The 24,882-nt window shown below is 31.2% G+C and overlaps 2 protein-coding genes and 1 long non-coding RNA gene across 7 annotated transcripts in view; all 3 read right to left on the minus strand.

The window, feature by feature from the left end:
* The window catches only part of LOC106785785 (titin-like), a gene marked incomplete in the record, with an annotated part of 84,195 nt that extends 82,749 nt beyond the window's left edge, over positions 1-1,446 (minus strand). Inside the window, 1 exon segment of the mRNA XM_014746509.1 lies at positions 1,000-1,446. Within this exon segment, the coding sequence (XP_014601995.1) occupies positions 1,000-1,132 (133 nt within the window).
* A 7,076-nt stretch (positions 1,447-8,522) lies between these two features.
* On the minus strand, positions 8,523-10,384 carry LOC106785787. Its single transcript, XR_001381563.1, has 3 exons — positions 10,203-10,384; positions 9,289-9,491; positions 8,523-8,568 (listed from the first exon to the last, which is right to left on the minus strand). It is a non-coding gene; the product is annotated as an uncharacterized LOC106785787 (long non-coding RNA).
* Positions 10,385-15,171: 4,787 nt separating this feature from the next.
* Positions 15,172-24,882, minus strand: part of LOC106785786 — a 42,874-nt gene continuing 33,163 nt past the window's right edge. For all 5 annotated transcript variants that reach the window (XM_014746511.1, XM_014746510.1, XM_014746514.1 and 2 more), the window contains 9 exons: positions 24,719-24,882; positions 21,373-24,597; positions 20,574-20,799; positions 18,502-19,371; positions 17,622-17,807; positions 16,808-17,338; positions 15,731-15,828; positions 15,459-15,639; positions 15,172-15,342 (listed from right to left, as the gene is read on the minus strand). In XM_014746511.1, coding sequence (XP_014601997.1) covers positions 15,233-15,342; positions 15,459-15,639; positions 15,731-15,828; positions 16,808-17,338; positions 17,622-17,807; positions 18,502-19,371; positions 20,574-20,799; positions 21,373-24,597; positions 24,719-24,882 — 5,591 coding nt within the window. In that variant the 3' untranslated portion in view covers positions 15,172-15,232. The remainder of the gene's footprint in view (positions 15,343-15,458; positions 15,640-15,730; positions 15,829-16,807; positions 17,339-17,621; positions 17,808-18,501; positions 19,372-20,573; positions 20,800-21,372; positions 24,598-24,718) is intronic.

A 24,882-nucleotide genomic window follows, 5' to 3' on the forward strand; every position in this document is an offset into this window, starting at 1 on the left:
GAAAAGATAATAATTCAAAAGATTATAACATTTCGTTAGTACGTGACTACGATTTATCTCGTCAGACAAATACGAAGAAATGAATATTTTTTTCGGAGCAGGTGGGGTTTGGAAATTTTTCTTCGATATCGAATATATGTTAAAATTGTATTTGAAACGAATTTAACATTGCATCATTGAAATAATTACTTGTTTTTTTTTCTCTCTCTCTCTCTCTATTTTTATACATTCATAAAGAATGATTAATTTCGAACGACAACAATGACGTCAAGAAAAATGACGTTTCCATGATTAGAATAATGACAGTATAATACAAATGTCAAAATCAAATGGGTATACACGTATGATTACAATTTTAACACATTTGTTTCTTATTTTTTGTGAATAGATTTATCGCAAAAAATTTGTATTATATATTTTCTCTATAGTTAATATAAAATTTTTGTATCGATGAAGGGGGGAAACAGAGACGACACTCTTGGTTAAAGTTAGAGGGCAACGCGTGGAGGAATTTTCAAAAGACGTGGCGTAGAAAGAGCACGGAAAATCTATCTTTAGATTCTTCGCAGAGGCGGTGCTCTCGCTTCGAAAATAGAATTACTTTCAGGGGGATATTTTTCTCTTCTCTTCTCTTCACTTCGCTTCTCTACTCTACTCTACTCTTTTTACAAAAGAAATTTCAAATTAAGAGACAGACCGAAATGGTAAATCTTATCTTTTTTTTGTTTGTTTGTTACAAACAAATATAAACGTTGAAATGATCAACTTAAGATAATAATAATAATAAAAAAAAAGAGAGAAAAAAAGCAGGATTGTCATGTAACAGTAGTAACAAGTTACGCAATAAAAAAATATCTCAATTTTCTATTCCCCTCCCCACCACCCTCTAACTTAATATAATTCAACATACTTTTTCCTTCTCTAAGAATTAATTTCGTTAATTTTCGGACAAATGTGTGTGATGAAATACCATGGGGGGGGGGGGGTGGAACAACTGACCTCTCTGCTGACTGGTGATCTGTTGCCGAGTAACCTGTCGTTCGGTTCTTTGTTGCGTATATTGTTGCTGCTGTTGTTGCTGTTGTATCTGTTGTTGTTGTTGTTGTTGCTGTTGCTGTTGTTGTCGCTTCATTTTGATTTAAAAAACAACGTTCAAGATCGGTCTTTCACAAAAACGTTAACGAGATAACGAGAGAGAGAGAGAGAGGGAGGAAGAGGGTATCAGTTATTTTCTGACCCTCGAATTGTTTCCTCGTCCAATCCGGGCAAACGTTTGACAAAAATTCTTCTTCTTCTTCTTCTTATTATTATTATTTTTCTTCTTAAACTTTGAAAACTTCTTTTATCTCTCTGAGGATTGGGGGCGAGGCAGCGGGGAGGAACGGGGGGGAATATTATTAATTAATTAATAATGTACACTCTCAACAACAACCGAAAAAATATTATTTCTTATCACTCGCGGTATATATATATATATATATAWWATMTCKMRAWATATATATATATATATATATTGAAAAAGGGCTAATAGATTCGAATATTTTCGCTGAAATATATCTCACTCCAGTCGGCAGAAGTCAACTCAAGTCATCTTTTAAACTCAATCCCCGAGACTACTCTTTAAACCAAGACGTCGGTCGAATGCGAATTGCTAGCCGAGACGAGTTCGAAAAACGTACGAAGTGCCTGCTAACCTTCTCCCTCTTTGCAAAGGAGGGGGTAACGAAGACGACTCTCTTAGGGTAGAGTGGGATGGTATAGGGGGTAGAGTGGGATGGTATAGGGGGTGGGGTTGGGCTGAAAACGTCCCGACGCTTCTTCACACGCGGAAAATTATTATCACGACGAGATGATACAATGACGTATAATTTACAATCAAATCATTCGTATTAACTTAATGAATCTATCAACAGTCTCAATTCTTACACTATCTCTGTCACTTTTTGATTTTTTTCTAATAAAAACACACGTAACATTAACGATTATACGTTGATCGATTATCATTATACAAATTTCATTTCTAATTTTATTTCATTAAACTATTATATGTGTGTATGGATTATTATTATTATTATTATTATTATCGTTTAATTTAATATTCAATCGAATTAGAGAGAATTATTTTTGTAAGGATCACATCGAGAAAATTGACGTAAACAATGGAAATAATGTATGTATCATTGGCTTGATTTTTAATTGATCTTTTTTAATCCTACCGTATTCGTATATACACGATTAACATAATTAAATATATAATCAGTTAATCGGATGATTTGAAAAATCGCGATTATCGAGTGGCTGGAGGAATAAGGGGGGATGAGGGGGAGGGGTTGGGGGAATAAAAATAACCGATGTTCGTGACTATAGTTGAAAAAAATGTGCCTTGGCTCTTCGTAACAAGACGTAGGCGGTTCTTACTTAGTAACGTGTTTAAATCTTCGAAGAAATTCAGGCACAATTTTGCATGAATACAAAATTACTGTAATAATAAACGAATGACATTGATTCTTTTTCGTCGAAATTTGTACGAGTTTGTTCTATCTATCTCTCTTTCTCTTTTGTAATATTTCGTCGATTTCAAGTCAACCCCATTTCATTTCGTTTCGTTTTTTTTTTAATTCTTCTTTGCATAAAAAGTAACAAACAAATAGATTTTTGATTAGGTTACAACATATCAGCTAATGGTATACTTATTTAATTATGCACATATGTTTCCCGAGGAAAAATTTGTTAACGTTACGTATTAAGTGCACTCGTAATTTACTTTTTTTTTATTTTCTCAAATATCTATACTCAACGATAGAAATTAATTGATAGAAAAAATACGTACATATATATTTTAAATTAATTTTAATAATTTGTATGTGTGTTCTCTTTTAATCCTCTTCCCCGCCCCCCAACAAAATTCAAATTTCTTTTCCCCAATTTTATATTTTTCGATGTAATAGAAATTATAGAAACGTATGTATATGTGAGTACATGTTTTTTTGTTCGAATTAAATGCAATTTTGTTGTAAAAACTATACGACAATGTTGATGACACGATGCAATGAAACGACCCGCGACTCACGCAGTTCTCGCGCACACTGACAACCGCCCACGCGTCTACGCATTTTCTCCCCCCCCCCNCACTGACAACCGCCCACGCGTCTACGCATTTTCTCCCCCACCTCCCCCCACCTTCCCTCCACCTCCTCACACCTCCTACTTAATCCTTTCCCCACTTCTCTAACGTAAGATCACGAAACTCTTGTTCTTACACTTTCTTTGACAATATATATATATGTCACGTGTATTTTTGTGTGTGCGAATATTAATTAATTAATTATTACGATTATTCACATTTAAGTATATCGAATGTTTAATCATTCGTAATAAATTTAACACGCGTGAATTTTTGTTTTTTAATCTTTATAATAAGAATTAAATAAATTATATATATATATATCTATAAATTAATTAAGAAAACATTTAATTATAATCGTTTTAAAAAATTCGAATCAAAAATATCCAAACACAATATTTATACGTTATTATTATTTTATCATTTATTTTTATTCTCGATATATGATTTTTTTTCTTTATTACGAATAATATTTTTCCTTTCGAATATATATCTTACATTATTTTTCCGTATTTTTCTGATCAAATATGCCACATATATTATATTTATACGCTCTTTTTATGATTTATTTAATTCATATCAAAGATCAATCTTTTTCTTAATATTTATTTTATTTTCTCTGAACTATATTTCTCTCTCTCTCTCTCTCTCTCAAAGCATCTTTATTCAACGATGAAACTTTATTTAACTTTACCGGTCAATTAAAATCCACTTATATCTTTGTTTCTCTTTTATACTTATTGTTTTCTTTCTTTTTCTTTCTAAACATTCCTCCCTTTTTCCTTCTATCTTTACACAAGTTGACTAATACAATCATTTATAGTCTGTATTTATATCTCTTCCCCTTTTCCCACCCCATGGACCTCATCCTCATTACTTTCTTCTTATTCAATTTCTCTCTTCTCTCTTTCTCTCTTATATCTTTCGAAATGCATTTTACGTACTCATACGAACGATCATAATCATTGACACGAGTATCTCACCTGTCGTTCTTACCTTTCGCGATATCGATTACTATCATATTGCTTCATCTATCATTGACATTTAGATATATATTTCATAGAATAAACGTTAAAAAGAAAACTAAAAAAAAAAACAAAATAAAATGAAAATGGAACAGAGAAATAAATCAAACAAAAAAATATATATACCCATATGCACGTATGGTGGCATAGGCCTTGAAAAGGTTCGAGAAATGAATAATAACCCAACGTGTAAATCATTGAGCCTAACTTTAACTCTGTTTGCACGTATTATACTTAAGCTTGGTCGAACCAAGTTTTAACCAATGAAGAAACAACCCTGTCACCTTCTCCCCTCCCCCTCACCCCTCACCCCTCCCCTCCCTCCGCCTCTTTCCCTTGATGAAATAGTTTCGAGATCAAACCGACGCATTTTGCGGCGAGGTGTTGCTGACGAGGAGGTCTGCTTTAAACTCGTTCAACAAAGACAAAGACAACGACAACAACAACGAGAATGAGAACGAGAACGAGAACGAAGGGACGACGGGTGTAATAATACTCGTAAGTGAATACGAATGGGTGGGCTGGGTGGCTAGGGACCTGGGGGAACGGGCTAGGGGAGTTTGGGAGTCTGAGGGAGTCTGGGGGAGTTGGGGGGACTCAAGGGGGAAAGTGTTGAAGACTGTAGGGCGAGGAAGCATCCTTTTAATTCGTTCTGTCGAATCACTAACTCGAATAATTTTGTTTGTTTTTCCTTTTTATTTTGATATTGTTTCTTTTGTATTTGTCGTTCAATTTAATTGTAACTTCGAGTTTAATTATTTAACAGCACCCTTTTCTACCCCTCGTTTTATGTGTTTTACGACGATCGAGTATACAGGATTTTATTGAAGTTATACTTTTTTTTATATATATTTTTTGTTTCTTTTGTATTTGTCGTTCAATTTAATTGTAACGTCGAGTTTAATTATTTAACAGCATCCCTTTCTTTACCCCTCGTTTTATGTGTTTTACGACGATCGAGTATACAGGATTTTATTGAAGTTATACTTTTCTTTTTTTTTGGCGTATTTGGGAGTAAATGATGAGAGTGAATTTTTATGATGCGTGCTTAATCCGATTAAAACAAAGTTCTACAAGTGATACCATGTTTTCCGGTATTTATGATGCATGGGGATTACGATTTCAAATTTACGGCATGAAGTAATTAGATATGTTATTTTCCTTTACATTTAGTTTGGATTGATATCTATATTCGAATATTTTTATTATACACAACACGTGTTTTATATCGATACAAATAAAAATAATTTATTCTGTGATTTATGATTTTAAGTTATTTATTCTAATGAATTACATACGGTGATGATTGATATTAAAATACTTTGATGAATATCTTCAAAAATATCTTTAAAAAATATCAATTATTTGTGAATATTAGTAATAAAAGTTTTTTTTTTTGTAGGTTTAAATCTCGTTACACATTCAATTAACACGATTTTAATATTGTATTATTTCTGTTTCTGTTGAATATTTTTATTTATACTTGTTAATCTTGTTAATAAGATAATTTGAAGTTTTAGAAATCAAGTTTTGAAAACGATTATTTACCGTTACATCGATATTCGTATTGCAAACTTTGATCCTTCGGTATTCTCGTAAAAGATATTTGGTGAAATTTTATTAATATTAATTTTGATGATAGAGGAAAAAGAAAAAAAAGAAGAAGAAGAAGAAGGAAAGAAAATAAAAAGAAAAGTATGAGAATAATTTAGCCGGTTGACAGATCGTTACCGTATCATGCGATAGAGTTATGTAGGTGTATAGAAATGATGTTGTCCAACCGTTAGCATTCCGCATCCCGGCGAATCGGAGCGAGACACGCGCTGGTCCTAACAGACTCGCACGGTAAATGTAATTTTTTTTACGTTTGTGTACTTGGTACCAACCATGCAATATCACGATACATATGGTACCATATATACATTTTTTTTCTATTAAAATATAATAATATCACATTAAATATTATATAATTATTGTATACAATTTTATATCATCATCATCATCATCATCATCATCATCATCATAAAGTATACAATAAAAATTCTCATTGATTAATAATTAAATATTATCCAAAGTATTATGTGGATAATAATAATATGATATTTAATATTATCCAATTATAAAATATGCAATTATAATTTAATAATATAATTTAATAATAAAAAATGTAATAATTATTTTAACGTTATATTACACGTCATTTATTCGATAAAATGATTACACAATTATACCCATAATCGATAACGTTAGTTTATTATACCAAAATTCAATCAAAATGTATCGATATATATTATAATAAATTTAAAAAAAAAAATCAGAAAAATGATCACATCTTTGACTACTTCATTTTCGAAACGATTGAAACAAGAAAAGGAATAAAAAAAAGGGGACAAAAAATAGGATATTGAATAATTTAATCATCGAACGATTCCAACAAAGTAGCTCAGCCTGATTATATCGTCCAGGTAGACATACGGTACAGTCTAACCTAAGTGCGGTTTAAACTGCACTCGTACGAAACCTCGTTCGTGAGTTGTAGGTCAAATCCAGTCGCGCGAGCGTGTAATTCAGACATTATGATGTTGGACGGAATCGTTGTACAATGCCTTCGGTTTCGTGTTACGAGGTAAGAGGGAAAGAAAGAGAGAGAGAGAGAAGAAGAAAAAAAAATATCCACCTTACGTTTTACCTGCTAGGTGTTTCGTAATAATTACAAACAGAGTCTCTACGAGTGATAAGTAAATAAAAATATTATTTTATTTTGATTTTAATTTTCTTATTCGTGAATTTTTCATTGGTAGTTTTAAACTTTAAAGTATCAGTAAAAAGTTAGATGTTTTATAATTATAATAGAATCCACGAGTGATAAATAAATCAAATGATTTTGATTATTATTTAAAATAATTATTGTTAAATGCAAACGTAACAGAATCTACTCTTTAAAGTTCTAAATCTTGAAAGAATTTAAAAAGTATCAGCAAAAGTTAGATTTTATATTTGCTAAGTGTTTCGTAATAATTACAACAAAGTCAACAAGTAAGAAATCAAAAAAATTATTTTATTTTTATTTTAATTATTATTTGTTAAGTACTCATTGGTAGTTTTAAACTTTAAAATATCAGTAAAAAGTTAGATGTTTTATAATTATAATAGAATCCACGAGTGATAAATAAATCAAATGATTTTGATTATTATTTAAAATAATTATTGTTAAATGCAAACGTAACAGAATCTACTCTTTAAAGTTCTAAATCTTGAAAGAATTTAAAAAGTATCAGCAAAAGTTAGATTTTATATTTGCTAAGTGTTTCGTAATAATTACAACAAAGTCAACAAGTAAGAAATCAAAAAAATTATTTTATTTTTATTTTAATTATTATTTGTTAAGTACTCATTGGTAGTTTTAAACTTTAAAATATCAGTAAAAAGTTAGATGTTTTATAATTATAATAGAATCCACGAGTGATAARTAAATCAAATGATTTTGATTATTATTTAAAATAATTATTGTTAAATAAAAACGTAACAGAATCTACTCTTTCGTAGTTCTAAGTCTTGAAAGAATTTAAAAAGTATCAGCAAAAATTAGATTTTTTATTTGCTAAGTGTTTCGTAATAATTACAACAAAGTCAACGAGTAAGAAATCAAAAAAATTATTTTATTTTTATTTGAATTATTATTTGTTAAGTACTCATTGGTAGTTTTAAACTTTAAAGTATCAGTAAAAAGTTAGATGTTTTATAATTATAATAGAATCCACGAGTGATAATTAAATCAAAAGATTTGGATTATTATTTAAAATAATTATTGTTAAATGCAAACGTAACAGAATCTACTCTTTCGTAGTTCTAAATCTTGAAAGAATTTAAAAAGTATCAGCAAAAATTAGATTTTATATTTGCTAAGTGTTTCGTAATAATTACAACAAAGTCAACAAGTAAGAAATCAAAAAAATTATTTTATTTTTATTTGAATTCTTATTCGTGAAGTATTCATTAGTAGTTTTAAACTTTGAAGTATCAGCAAAAAAGTTAAGTGTTTCATAATAATTACAATAGAATTTAAAAATGATAGATAAATATAAAAAGATATTCTGATTAAATATATTTACTGTGTGATTATTATTTATAATAATTATTAGTTAAAATATGTAAACGCGTAAATGAATGAATTGATTCGATTGATAGTTGTAAACTTTGAAATATCTTAGGAAGTATCAGTAAGTAAGGTAGGTCGAATATGAATCATCATTTAACCGAGGTGAAGCTTAAACTCTCTACCAACGAGCTTCTATTTCGAGATTTGTGAAATATTCTTTGGGCGTTACTAATCCCGCGTGTTTCATCGTGTCTGTCTATGATTCAACGCTCCCCTTAAAAAACATCGGTTAAAGCTTGAACGCGCATATTATTGTCCACCTGCAAGTAGAGAAACCGAAAAACGTGGAATTCTATTTTAACAGTTCACGGACAACGACGAGTAATCATTACTAAGACCCTGAATCTGTCCAACAACATTTTCTTTTCTTTTCTTCGTTTTCTTCTTCACAGAGATATGTACAACTTTTACATACGTAGTTACGTGGGTAGAAAAAAAGAAAGAAAAAAGAAATGGTAATACGAACCCTCAGTTTTATATTTCTTAATAAAATCTGTGATTTTCCTTATTTAAAGTATAATATTTGAAAATTTTACTCGAAACTTGAACAAATTTATTATGATCATTTGTATAATATTAGACTAATGTTTAATAAATATTTCATTCATTTTAATATGCATTTCATTATGCATTACTAATTATTTGACTAACATTTTGTTATATAAATGAATATATTTTAATATTATCTTTTATTAAAGTAAATCAAAATAAATTTTGTCATTGAGATAAAGAATAGATTTGTTCGAGTTTCCAAATCTTGAAATAGAATATTATTCGGAATCCAGTGAAATACTTTTTCAATCATAGTTGAAATGATAATTTTGTAAATGAAATAAATTAGGTCACGAGATATTACGAAAAAATTCTTTTCAAATTATTCGTAAAAAAAAAAAAGAAAGAAACGACGATCGTGATATTAATAATTTTCTCTAGATTTTATGATACATAATCGTGAAGAAAAAAAAAAAAATATACGTTACCGTTCGAATCGATCCTGCGAATTGATTGCGAATGTAAATCGGTCTCGTTCCTCTCGTAATCCTGATCGAGGTCACAATATGTCCCGTTTCTGTCGATATTGAAAAAATCGAGACGTTTTGGTTTAATGTAAGATTCCTCTCCCGTTCTATCATCGTATTCGTATTCATCGGCACGATTTTCAAGATAACTCCCGTCCTCGCAGCTGCAAAAGCAATTCCGCTTTTTTAAACCCACACCCCGGAATGCAGTTTTAACTATTTGAAAAAAAGTTGTACAGAAAATTTCTTGCCGATTTATAATATTTATATATATATATATATATTTGACAGATATTATTGAATTGATAGAAAAGAATTTTTTTAATCTTTATATAATTAAAATTAAATAATAAAAAAAAAGTATAATAAAAATAAATTTAATTAAGAAACGTTTAATATATATATTGATCATTAAGTTTGAAAATCAAAAATATTAATATAATATTATTAATATAAAATATTTTTAATATGCTATAAAGTGAAATAGAAAATATTCAAAATGAAATAAAATAACTTATTTCATTTAAATAAACATATATATATATATATATATAATATGTGCCGGTGATAATGATAATGATCTAAATCAACAAAATAATACAAAATTTATTTTACAATTATAATATATTACAATATACATCATTTTTTTTAATATCAATATTAATCGTAATATTAAATTTTTGTTGACTCGTGTTAGTCTACCGGTACATATATATATACATATACATTTTTTTAAATAATACATATCAATATCTATATTTTTTATTATAAAATGGCATGAATCTTTCGGTCAACTTAATAAAGAAAAAAAAGAAAAAACACACATAACAATATTTGTCCAACTATATATATATATACATATATCATCAATCTACCTGTAACTAGGTGCCAGAGAAAATTCGTATATCGAAGCGTGTCGATGATTCGTTATAGTGAGTTTGATTTCTTCTCGTGGTAGAAAGAGATCCTTCAATGCTACATACCTCGGTGAACATTCCAATAATTCCTCTTCGATGGATCGATTGCTATTGTCAGATTGTGAGGGGGATACACCTGAAATCGGGTTTAACTTAGGATGAGGGAATATTTCTTTCTCAGTTGTTTAAAATTTTTTTCTTTTTTTTTTTTTGCATACGAATTTGTTCCTAATATATTACATATATATATACATTTTTTTTGGTTCCCTTTGTATCAGTTAGAAAGCATTAACGAAAAGTAAAGTAATCGAACTTGTTACGAACATTTTTCTTCATTATCTGTTCATCTACTCTCTTTTCGTGTTATTAACTTAAATAAATATCATTTTTTTCGAGGTAAAACCAAGAAAAGAGAGATGACGTAATCGATACCGAAATATTGTATTATATACAGATATACGATTAAAGATCTTTCAAGCAGAAACGAATAACAACGTGTTCGAAATAAATTCCATTTCATATATTCCTTAACGTAAACCCAATGATCTTTAATTAATCTATGTATTAAAATGTGGTTTATCAAATTAATTGGTTATTTACCCTGTTCAAAACCTTTACCATATTATATATACATATGTTACCGTCAAAGTCTTATTCTAAAAGAGTGAATAGATTTTAATCAAACTTATATTAAATTAAAGTATACTCTTTTGTCTACGCGTAAAACACCATATCGAGTTATAAATTTAGCATGTAAAGTTCAGAAAATGTCAGACAGAATGCAATGCTGTAAATTGTGCATCTTTGCAATTTCTTTGAAAAGTTTTGGTAAATATTTTTTATACTAAAAGTGAATAGATTTTAGTGAAACCTATATTAAATTAAAGTATACTCTTTTATCTACGCGTAGAACACCATATCGAGTTATAAATTTAGCATGTAAAGTTCAGAAAATGTCAGACAGAATGCAATGCTGTAAATTGTGCATCTTTGTAATCAATCTATTCACTTTTAGTATAAAAAATATTTACCAAAACTTTGAAATGATTTGAACAATTTTCTAATAGACGGACGGTAGACGAAATAACAACAGATTTTAACGAGGGGGCAAACAAAAAGCTCTTTTTACATCACGTTTCAAATATCCGGTTGCGGACGTATTGGTTGGCCGTAATACTAAAATCTTGCTATTCGTTTTTACGACCACCACTCTCCCCCCTATCCTACCACCCCTATTTTCGTAGACGAATATTTGTCAATGAATGTTTACCGAAACAATTTGCCCCACATTAAACCCCCCACCCCACATACAAACATAAAAACATTCGCATTTATTAAAGATGAACGTTAATTCGAACCGATAATATTTGTTTGAATTTTTATTTCGAGACCGGAGGAAAACACGTTTGTGTTTTTGTTTAACATACGTCGAATAATTTATCGAACGAATATTTTTTTTTCATTTTCAATTTATTTCCCACGAAATTATTTTTTTTTTCTTCGACCACATTCGTCATGAATTTTAATAATTACTCGTATACAGATAACTTTGACAATATATATATATATATTTTTTAATGTTTTTATTTTTCTAAATCCCTCCTCCCACTCCCCCCTCTGAAAAAAAAATCCGAACTCATGCACGCAACTCGCAATAAACTGTGCAACGTTCTTATAAACGACGTTTTTCTCTCGCAAAATCTGCTCGATTGGCGTTGCTATTTCTGGCCATTCCCCGCGTGCCAGACCCCCCAACCCCCTCGATCAGCCCCCCCCCTCCCCAAACCCTCCCCCTCGAAGATCCACCTCTATCGTTTCTTTCATCGCGACTCTTTGCTCAAAGATTAAAATTATTGTGCGTGCGTGCGTGTGTATGTGTATGTGTGTGTGAGAGAGACAGATAGATAACACACGACAGTTGGTAACTCTTTTAAAATTTGTCTTTTTTACGAAAAAAAAAGAAAACGTTTACAAACGATTTACTTGCACGCGTAATTAAGTACTTCGAGAATCGAATAAATACGAGGGGGAAGAAAAGAAAAACTAATAAACGAAAAATTGTTCGTTTCGTTTCGATTGAAATGTTTTATTTTGTTTCCATTTTTTAATTCTCTCTACGAATTTTTTTTTTTAAATTGTTTATTGCGCGAACAGAATTATCTCGCGAAGTTATACGTTTACGCGTTGTTTTATTAATATTCGGAGGAAAGAAAAAAAAAAAGAAATATATTACGATAAACATTTTCGAACAATTGTCGGCATACGCACGTTTAACGTTGTTTTTGTTTCGTTTATTCTTAGGATAGAAAAGATTCAACAATTTTTAATTGGTTCGATTTACCTTGCCATATCTTACGTTGAAAATTGGTTAATATTATTTCATCGATATTAATTTTATATTTATTTATTTAGATTTATATAAAGGATAATTATTTTTTTCGTAAGTATATATATTTACATTGAAGAAGAAAAAAATTACATTTTGGTATGCAAGAAAAATGACACATGGATTTATTTTTAATACCAATGGCGTTTAATTTTTAGAATAAATATTGTTTTATTATATAGTATATATATATATACAAATACTCTGTGTGTCATTTTTCCTGCAAATGAAAGAAATGTTAAATTAAAACATACCTGCTATATATATATGTATGAGTGTATGTATTTATGTATATATACGTGCAATAAGTGACCCGTTACCCAAAAATGATACATTAGTAATGATTCCAAGTGTTAGTAATGACTCATAATCTTGATTCTGATGATATTCAATAATTATTAAATATATATGTATTATACTAATTGTAAATAAGATCATTCGTGCATATTTTAATATGAATTATTTTCTACTGAATTATTCTCTATCATATTTATAATCCCAAAACATTCAACGATTAAGTATTTTCAATTTTATTTTTTTTTCTCTTTACAAATCCGTACTACCTTACTTTTATAACTTCGTGATATTTTATATACATGCAAAAAAAAAAAGGTACGAATATAACGTTAACCATGAAGAAGGAGGACCATGTTTCAAAATACTTTTTTTATTTTTCTTTTTTTTTTTTATTTTTTATTATTATTATTATTATACGATAAGAGTGCGACAGCAGGGCGGGAGAGAAAAAATAAATTGTTACACCATAAAAACCCAGCTTTTATATTGCAGAGGAAGCACACGTTTATTTACACAGTATATCCAATAGCGTTGACGATGATAAGAACAAGTAACAATGATCTGTATATGTTTTATTCTTTTTCTTTTTCACGAATGTGCGTTACGACAATCTCGTGTTGTTTTTTTTCTCTCGTTCTTTCTTTCTTTCTTTCTTTTTTTTTGTTTTATCTTTGCCACATAAATTCATCATTTATTTAATCGAAAATAAAATTGATAAATGTGAATGAATATAAATAAGTATAACGTGGAAATACCAAAAATGAGAAAAAAAAACACACACACACACATATACGCACATCTCGTCAATCGTATCGATCCGATCGAATTTAATTATCATATTTTAAAAAAAAAAAAGAACAAAAAAATATGCGAAAATGAAAAATAATTTCCAATAGTATATTCTTCTTATCCGTTCGTCTAAATTTGTTTTTAATTTAATAAGTAACAAAAAATGTGACTAGCATTTCTTTCTCATCTTTTTTCTGTTTTCTTTTTTCTTTTCTTTTTCTCGTTTGAACAAACAAGGACACTTAGAGGATAGATAAATAAATAAAATATTTTTTTGCTTAAAACGATTTGAGAAATGTGAATAATGAACGCTTATTTTTTTTTTTGTTTATTTTTTTTTTTTTTTTTTTTTTCGTTTTTGTTAGAATCTTCTCTCTATTTCTTTTTCTTTCTTTCTTTCTTTTTGATTTTCTTTCTTCTCGTTTCTCATTTTTACAAAAAGACAGAGAAAAATAAATTTTCTTTCATCTTTTTGTTTACATTTGTAATGCACTTAACCGTGCAAGTTAATCCACTTTACTTGAATTTATAAATATAATTTCGTATGGGGGAAAAAAAAAAAAAAAAATAGAAACGAAAAAGACAATTTGTCTTTTTTTTTATTTATGACAGGGATAGACGAAGAAAAAAAAAAGTTAGAGAAAGAGAAAGAGAGAGAGAGAGATAGAGCAAGAAAGGAAAAATGCAAGAGAAATAATACGTAAGAGAAAAGAAAAATAATAGCCTATGAAAGCGATTTATTATTATTATTATTAATATTATTATTATTATTAATCTCTTTTTTTTTTTTTTCTTTTTTTTTTTCTTTTTTTTTTTCGAAAGTCTTTAAAAAGTCTCAGCAACGACAAAAATGCATTTCATTTATTCATTAAGACATATTTTTTTTTTTCATGACGCGCGGCTACGAAACAAAATAATAAAAAAAAAAGTAAAAGTAAAAGTAAAAATAAAAACAACCACCAACTTTTCGTAATAACAACTCATCTAAGAAAATTTCTTTCTCCTTTTTCTTCTTCTTCTTCTTCTTCTTCTTCTTCTTCATTTTCTTCTCGTATTTAACACTCTCATATTACGATTTGACTAGAACTTCTCGTCCGTAATTGCGAAAATTGATTAAAAAAATACAAAACAATCGTATTGGTTGAAATCAAAAGGAAAGAAATAACGTATGAATTTAAACATTGTACTTCGAAACAATAATTTGGATTTTACGATCTTTCGAAATCGATGAAAAATATTATGAGAGTTGAATTGACGTAAAAAAAAAAAAAAAAAAAAAAAAAAAAAAAATCAATTAATCCAAGCTTGCTTTCATAAGAAAAACAACATAAGAGAAATTAGACGATTTGAAATCCCATGGACGATAGAAGGTTAGACATTTTCCACCACCCCTCATGACCATAAAGCTGTACCGTTATATTTTTTTCTTGTTTCTTTTTTTGTTTTTCTCTTTTGCTGTACCACCTTCGTGTTTTTTTGTTTTGTTTTTAAATATACTACCACCTTTCCATCATCATTAAATAGGTGCGTATATTGATCGTCTGTTACCTGGGACCTGCAAGGTAGAGGAAGTTACGGTTGATCCTAAACCATTTGTCGCAGTGCAAGCATAAGTCCCAGCATCGTCTAAAATAAAATAAATAAATAAATTGTTAAATTATAAATCAACAAAGTATATATATATATATATATATACAATTTGTTTGAACAAAAAGTATGATACACGATTGAATAAAACGCACCAGGATAAGCATGAGTGATGGTTAAACGACATACACCATTTCTATAATGTATTTCATAGTTTGATGAATTTTCAATGATTCTGCCATCCTTAGACCATAAAATATTTGGTTGTGGTTCTGCCTGAACTATGCACTCGAATCTAGCGGTTTGTCCACTGACAACAGCGATGTCTCTCAATGGCTAATATCAAATTTACATTTCAAATATCTTTAAACATAATTTTTCTCGAATATTATTATTTAGATTTTTATTTTCAAGGAAATGAATTTACCGTGATAAAAAGTGGTGCCTTCTTTGGTAATATTTCAAGATAAGGCTGAATAACTTCTTTAGTCGATGAAACCCCATTACTCGTTGGCCATGGCGAACCTGTTCAATTAAATAATACTCTATTTCAACTATTTAAACAAATCTACCAAAACAAATGATATTACATTCCGATATTTCCCCATACCTAGTTTCTATATTATAAGGCAGAATCATAGAGCTGATTAAAGCAATGAAAAAATGTTTAAAAAAAAAAATCCAATATCTAAAAACCCCTAATCGATGGGAAAACACAAATTCCATGCCCGAATAATATACGAATGCGCATTGAGTTAGTCAATAATTGGAATGATGGGTTTCCTTATCGTAGACTTGGCAAACATTTTCAATTCCATTAGTTGTTTCTCTCGTCTCCAAAAATAAAAATATTAATAAATAAGTATCGTAGGGAATTTGGACATTAAAAAGAACTAGAACTTCGTTTTGACTTCTTCAGCAACTGGAAATTTTATTTTTTTGTTATTTTTATATTGTGAATTACAAGAGACCTTTAATTAAGGTATTATCAAATATTTTATAATGTATATGGTCTCATGTTATTATTAAGGTATCATCTAATATTTTATATATAATCTATGGGTCTCATGTAATTCACAATATAAAAATAACAAAAAAAGTGAAATTTCCAGTTGCTGAAGAAATCCCAACAAAGGTACGAAACGTCCAATTAATCAAAACGAAGTTCTAGTTCTTTTGAATGTCCAAATTCCCTACGATAATTATTTATTAATTTTCAATTCCCTTTACGATTCTCATGCAAAACATGAAATCATTTCTGTAGCATTTTTACGAACGTTATCAAATATTCCAGAATTATTCGAATAATAATTATAATATATATATATGTGTGTGTGTGTGTGTGTTTTAAAAATGCTTCAAGCGAATGGTCATCGAACAAAATTAAGCAAAAATAATGCAATCAAGCAGAGATATAACGTATCTGAAAATATTAATCAGATGTCAATTGAGCATGACAATGAATAAACAATAAAGCAAGGTGTATCGAAGGCAGGTAATATACCTGCAGAATCCACGTTGCTGGGTGGTCCAGTTGCACTACTGTATCGGGGAGAAAGACTCGGCAAACTTGGACTGAGGGAAAGTGGACTGGGCGTAGTGTGATCCCATCTGGATGGTGACGGTGAACAAGGTATTACCAAACTTGGTGGTGGTGGCATTGTTGTAATAGAATCACCACCAACCCCAGGATACCTTCTTCTAGAATTCTTCGTATCCTCGGCTTCGGAAAATTCACTCTCGGATGTTGGTTCCCATTTAACAGTTTTCGATGGACCAAATTTAGCCGATTTAGTCGAACGTGTTGATGACGATGACATTCCATTACCTTTTTTAGCATAACCATTTTCTTTCTTGGTTGTAAATTCGTGTACTATCGGAACTTCGATATCGCTTGCTCGTCTTTGACCTTGGATCGTTTTGTTGGTACTTGTTAAGGTTTTTTTACCCTCGCCAGGTAATACGATGCCAAATTCATAACCGAAGTCATACTTGAAGTATATTAATCCAGTATCCGGATCGATTTGCTTCATTCCTGTAGTAGTAGTAGTGACATCTCGTTCATTGGATTATATTATTTTATATTTTATAATATTATTAATATTAGATTTAAATTATTTTTTTTACCACAATGATAATTTACTTTCTATATAATATTTCGATTAAAATTTTATTACAATATTAGATTCAAATTATTAATGTGTTCAAAAGAGAGAAAAAAAAAAAAACGAATTATTATTTAAATGTGTTTTATGTTTTACAATAAGGCAAGAAAAAAAAAAACAAGAAAAAGTCATATGTTTTGAATGTGTGTTTACCGTGTTCAGCAACCCGAGATTCTTCTCTATATGTCCGCGGCTCGTCGCCATCGCTAACACGACTCTCAGCGGGATGTTTTAAGATTGGTTTACCTTGCTTCAGATCCGATTGGATGTCGCTTACGAATTTTTCGGTCTTCGATTTGAAGGTACTCGTCATGTCGCTCATATGACGTGACGCCACGTCTGCGGATGTTTCAGATTTTTCTTTGGTTTTTTTTCTCGTGTTACGGGATATGTGATGTGAGCTTGTCAGCAAATATTTTTCTTTTTTTTTTATTTGTTTGTTTGTTTGTTCAAGAAAGAGACAGAGAAAACAGGAGATATGTTCGTTCGTGTGTGTGTGTGTAAATAAAGAAGAAAGATTATGATAAAAACAAGTGATAGAAGAAATTTTACATAGGAAGATTAAAAAAGAATGGAAAATGTATATAAAAAAAAAATCAAGCCGAATAAAAAAAAAAAAAAGAAAACAATCGTCAAAAGAGCGATGAAATTAATATAGAATATAAAAAGGTGTGTGTGTAACGTTATAATGATTGGAAGAATGCGTATTAGAGTAAAATGAGAAACGCAGTTATTTGTTGATATTTAAAGCAACAATGAAATACCATTTACGAATATAATAATTACGATTTTTGTATGCATCTGTGTGTCATACCAATCAACGACGTCATATTTTACAATATAACAACAACCGTATATGAACTGAAATAATTTGTCTATTGTGATCAAAATATCGACTCTTTTTGTTTTTTCTTTTTTTTTTTTTTTGGTTTCGATTCTTTTAGCATTTAATATAGAAAATAAAGAAAAATAAAATGAAATAAAAAGAAGAAGAAAACAAAAAAAAAAGGATTTGATGAGAAAATGCCCTTACGATTGGCAGCCTTTTTGACGACATCGGTCCTCGATACGAAACCAAATTCCGGTGGTGAACCAGGTTGCAAAATCGATTCGTCATGCCTGGAAAATGGCTGCTGTTGATACTTATTAGATTCTAATTTGCTCGTACGGATCTCATCGCGTAACTGTGTCATCGATGTTTGTCTTTTCATGGTAGATGATGGTGGTGGTGGGCCAGTATCAAATTCCAATGGTGATACAACGTGTTCTTGTCTAACAGGAAGACTACTTGACCTAACACTTTTACCAGAAGGTGGTTGAACCCTTCTGTATCTCGGATCCTCCGAATCGCTGTCAGCTGGTGCCCATTTAGGTCGGATTCTACTTGAATCAACATCGCTCTCGTAATCGGATTCCCGAAACTGGCCTTGTACAAATTTTTTCGGCGTTGGTACACGATAATATGATTTCGATTGTTTTTGAATTTTAGTTTTATGATCAATTGGTGATCCTAAATCATTCGTAGTACTTTTCTGGGTATCACCAAATTTGATAACTCGACTTGTTTGTTCAACGGTGACGATTCTTCTACTGTTTTCCGTTGATTCATCCATTCTTACGGTCTTCCTCGTTTCCGTACCAATCGCGTTATGATAAGGCATACCTGCACGTGCTTCGTAATACGTTTCTTGACCTTGGGGTGGAGCGTATGCAATTTCAGGCGGTGAACCAGGTAACAAAACTTGTTTAATCCTAGTCGGTGTAACAATTGATCTGTCTTCTTCTATCCGATTATCTTGTTCGAATTCATTCATCGTTGATGTTATTTTATCGTAACTCGATGACGACGTTCCTTCGATTAATTTATCAGCTGATGTCGACACGATCGGTTCCTTATGTTTTCCTAAGTAGAAAATATTTCCCGGATGTGATCCCTCTCGTTCGTAGATAAAATTCGACAATAAATTTTTTATGAACATCGGGGTGGGGGCCTTTCTCCTGTTGTGTTCGTTCATTTGCAATTTTTCTTTTATTAATTAATTTTAATTAACATTAACAACCCCTCATTCGTCGTATCACCCACATGTTGCGTTGCATTGCGTTTTGTTTTCGAATTTAAATGATTTTCTCCCCCCGAGGAAATAAAAATCTCGCAAGGGACGTGAGTTAAACAAAATTATTAATTGTATCGATCGAACGAAGAAAAAAAAAAAACATAGAAGAAGAGAATAAATAAAGAAAGAAAAAAAAATAATAAAAGCAGGAGAAGAAAAGTGCGGAAAATGATATGATATTGGATGTAATAAAAGTTACATACGTTGAGATGCTTTTTTTAGAAATATAAGCGGGGGTTAAAACCTAACGTACGTACTTAGAGAGTAGCCAAGAAGAATAAAGATAGATAGAGACAAGCGAAGCAGAGGAAGAAGAAGAAGAAGAAGAAGAAGAAGAAGATAGGAGAACTTGTCTCGCGAGGTTTACAACTATAGGAGAAGAAGAAAGCTTGCCGGGAGGTGTCTACTTGTTGTAAGCTGGAAAAAATTTGCAAAGTAAGAGTCCTATTAGGGTCAATTTCCAATTAAATGTTCACCTGTTACGAACAAAATTCGTTTTTATATCCTTATTGTACTGATCTCTACCACGAATTATTATATTTTGACAACAAAAAGCAACAACAACAAAAATCCTCTAAAAGATTATCCCATCACCGTTCCCATAGTTATTATTATTATTATTATTATTATTTTAAAACGAATGAAAATAGTAAGTTAATGGAAATAAAAAAAAATGAAAATCTGTAATCTAAGGAGTACTACACCGTCCCCATAGTATTATTATTATTATTATTAATATTATTTTAAAACGAATGAAAATAATAAGTTAATGGAAATAAAAAAAATGAAAATCTATAATCTAAGGAGTACTACTACATCTAAACCGTAACGTTAAATGTTTTTTTTCTTTTTTTCAATTATTGTCATTATTTTTCTATAATATAGAGACGTTTTTTTTTTTTTTTAAATAAAACTATATATAGTGAGTTTGTTTATATACGTTTCTAACGGATTGGACAAATAAAATGATTAAATTGAATTGAACAAATACCTGGACCAGTTAGAGTAGGTTTCACTGGTTTAAAAGAACGATCATCTGTCTCGATTGTAGTACGGGGTTTCCATATTGACGATATTCTACCATCGTAATCGCTTTCGTAATCGCTCTCGCGAAATTCGCCCTTGACAAATCTGGAAGGGCTTGGAGAGGGCCCGTGTACCTTGCGCGTAGTTTCCATTTTACGATGGGAAGAACTATCCGTGGTAAAAACTGTCTCCTGTTCAAAACATAAATAAATAAAATATCATACTTGAGATAATTAAATGAACTTTAATTAACAAATGATCATTGTTTAACTAACAAATCTTAAACTTTCATTTCATCTACGCCAGAGTTATCCAACCTTTTGGTTTTTTATTAATCAACAATTTGTTCGAAATTAAATAAAAATAATTATATAAAAAATCTCATTGATTTTTTTAAAGAACTTTACTATTGTAAGTTGGACAATCCTGACCTACACAAAAAAAAAAAAGCACAAAACGATTAACTAAACACAGATAAACATCGATTACTATTTGTGTGCACACTAAAAACAAGAAAATAATCTTTAGATAAAGCATACCTCTCTCTCTCTTTCATGCACGAAAGTATCATTCCATCCTAATTAATACTATTAATAATATTTCTATAATGTTAATCAATTGATATCTTGGGGGGATTCAATTGTTAATTGCTTTGCCGAGGTATACAAAATAATATATTTCTACAAATATGCACTAAAAAAAAACTAACACACACACAAAAAACAAAAAAAAAAACAAAAAGATCCAGAAATACGTCGTCGAACCTTCGCAGTTTTTAATTTAGTAGGCTCGGTTCCACTCGATGAAGAATATGTTTTCTCGACAAACGATGTTCTCTGCTGAGGTGCAGGTTTTTGACTAGGAAAAGAACTAGGAAAAGAACTAGGAGATGGAGTAGTAGTAGTAGTAGTAATTGGAACGAAAGATGATACTTCTTTTTTCTGTTGTTGTTGTTGTTGTTGATGACTATGATAACTTTTACTTTCAAAGTATTCGGATTTACTCTCGGAATATGACGTACGAGATTCCATATGGGAACTGCTAGCTGAACTACTCGAACCATCGTGTTTCCCAAAGCTTTTTTGAATCGTAATATTTGATGCTTTCTGTTGCAACGGTTCATCAGTATCCGCCATGTAACCGCTTTCTTGTTGGAAAGTTTTGATCTTGAATTTAGGAGATTCTGGTTTCTTCGTTGGTGGAGATTTAGGTGGCTGAGGTTTGCTGGTTGTTGGTTGAACGTAAATCGGCGGGGAACCTGGTTTTAAAAGAATCGGTGGAGTTTGGGGTTGACTTGGTTGATATTTCGGTTGTTGTTGTTGTTGTTGTTTTGTTTCCCTTTCGTGACGTTTAAATGTTGTTTTCTTATACATTTTCTGTTGTGATTCTTCGGTTAATAGAGATTTGGATGGGCCTGAAAATTCAACCGGGGGTGTGTCAAATTTGGATGGTGGTAATGGTTCGGGTTCGGTTGATCTTGGTCTAACAGTTTGTTTGGAAACTGGTGCTTGTACTCTACGATAACGTGGCTCTTCGCTATCGCTTTCGTATGGTCGCCATTTTGGTTTAACATGAATATCCATGTCGGATTCGTAATCACTACCGAAAGTTCCTTTAACAAATTTAGTTGGCGTAGTTACAGGTGGAACGAGTTTCGTGATCGGTTTCGTCGTTACAGTCGTTGGTGAGGCTGATGGTTTAAACGGAAATGATTCTAAATTATCCAATGGTAATTGTTTAGCGGGTAATGGCGGTGGAGTGATTCTAACATCTTTGGGTGGTAAGACTGGTGGTGCTTCTTCCTTTTTTTGGGCAACCGATGACGGTATAGTTCTAATAGCACCAGGTGATAATATCTTAGCCGGTTTGGTTTCCAATGACATTTCTAAAGATTTCTCCATTTTTTTTTCTTTTACCATTGGCGGTGGCACGTAGCCAATTTCCGGCGGTGGGCCAGGTTCCAAAATAACCGAATCATACGAATAAGATTCTGTTTTTCTCGATGATTCTTGACTAGGTACGAATATTTTTTTAGGCGGTTCGACACTTTTCACCAATCCGGGTGCTTTTAAATCGGTATCAACGGACCATGGACTCTTCAAAGAATATTCTTCAACGATCTTTTCCGAACTCGATTGTTTCTTTACGTCACATTCCGAGATATACTTTTCGTGCATTGATTGTTCTTGAATCGTATTAATAGCATGATCGACTTTAATCGTTTCAGCTTTGTAAATGATCGGTGGTACCTTAGGCGGCGGGGATGGTGCCCTTTCCATGGCAATTTTTTCCATTGATTCCTGTTTAGAACTCCATGAATGTTTTTCCAAACTACTGGATGATTCTACGCTAGTTTTTTTGATACCACCATCTGGCGTACGTTCGGTTTCCTGTTTAAATTCTTTCGTCGAAGTTTTGTAATCGTCAGTAGGAAATTGTTTAATCCCAGTTGGAGTGGAATCACTCGGTGGTGGTGGTGTTGGTGGCCAAGATTTTCGCGTTGCTTCGGTATTCTTCTTTGCCCATGATTTTTCCATAGCTAAACCATCGACCGAGGGTCTCGGTGATATAGAACGTAATATTTCTTGATGACTGGACGCAGCTGAGTGACACCTGTATTCGGAAATATCCGTGGATACGTGAGATCTCGTTTCCACGTCTGACGATGATGACCAAGGTCTGCTAGGTGAAACTGATCTGATGATACTCGTTGCTGGAACAAATTTTGGTGACTCTATTTTATCTTCCTTTAACATTTTACCATCCTTTTTCTCATGAACATCCTTCTTAATACATATTTCTTCAACAATTTCCTTTTTATCTAATTCAAATGGCGGTGGTGGCATCGTTGATGGTTTTTTTACAACCTTAGGACTCTCTATAATCTTTTGTGGAATCGTTGGAAATATTTTAACACCGCCAATCGGTGCATCTATCGGTGATAAAGTTTTCTCGAATGATTCTTGAAGTTGTTTGGCCTTGATCGGTACCTCAGGGCTCTTTTTTTTAATCTCTCCAGGTTTAGGCATGTATCCTATTTCAGGTGGCGGTTCCGGTACTAAATTAAATCCTTTCATCATCATAGTTTCACTACTTTCCGATTTAGTTTCTAATCTCGAAAACGTTGATGAACTCTCAATAGGTGTACTGGATACTGTGATATCTTCCATCATTGTTTTTTTAGTATCCAACAATGGTGATTTGTAATCCGAATACGGGAAATCGAATAATTTATTATCAACACCACGGGACGAGGATCCGTGTTCCAATTTGGTGAAAATATCTTGAACGGATTTCTTAGTAGTTTGAAAATCCATCGGTTTCGGTTCGGGTTTTTTGATTTCCTTATACGCAGTTGATCGTTCGTAACTTTGAGTTAATTTTCCAACTTTAATCTCGTGACCCTTTCCATCGGTATCCTCGGTCAATTTAATCATTTCTTTGGGTCCTTTAGGTACACTTTCACTCTCCTTCGTAATTGATTCGAAAAAACTTAAAGCATCCTTTTTCGCGATAGTCGATGTCTCTATATTTTCGTTTTCGATTTTCGTTTGTTCTTCCACGGTGGTAGCAGAAGGTGTTATCGGTTCGACATATTTTGAAATGAATTCTTCTTTAGCAACCTTTTTTACCGTGGTCGTTGGCTCGGGACGAGCTTTCGGTTCGATTAACGACGGAGTTTTGTGTTCTAATTTCATGTGAAACTTTTGCTCCGATTTAGTTTCCGTTTGATGGGATTCAAACGTTGACGAAATGGTTTCCGATCGGCACGTTTTCATTTCTGGAATATCTTCGATAATTTCAGTTTTACGGATTGTGGATAAGGAAGATGGTGGTGGTGGTGGTAATGTTGTTGTTGTTGTTGTTAGTGGACTAGGAGTTGGAATAGTTTTTAATATTGAACTTGGCTGGATCGTTGTCATCCCTGTTATCTGGTCAGTCTTCAATGTTGTTGTTGCTGACGGTACATCAACCTTTTGCACGTCAGGCTACGTACAATTATACACATTCTTTTTTATACTATCAATAATTATATCGAATTTTTGTTCATATAATATATTTAACATGTTTTAATATATCATGTATAATCTTAGATAATATATAACTTACCTGGATAATTTTTTTATCTTGAACATTCTCATAGATAACAGTTTTGTGTACTTCCGTCATGGTGTCAGGTGTCGGCTCGAAAACAGCAAAATCTGCTATGCTTTGTGCTTCCCCGCCAGCATTGATCGCACGTACCATATATTTTCCGGCGTGTATTTTTTCAG

Source organism: Polistes canadensis, unplaced genomic scaffold (genome assembly GCF_001313835.1).
Source record: "Polistes canadensis isolate GaletaPanama2010 unplaced genomic scaffold, ASM131383v1 scaffold_57, whole genome shotgun sequence".
Lineage (NCBI taxonomy): Eukaryota > Metazoa > Arthropoda > Insecta > Hymenoptera > Vespidae > Polistes > Polistes canadensis.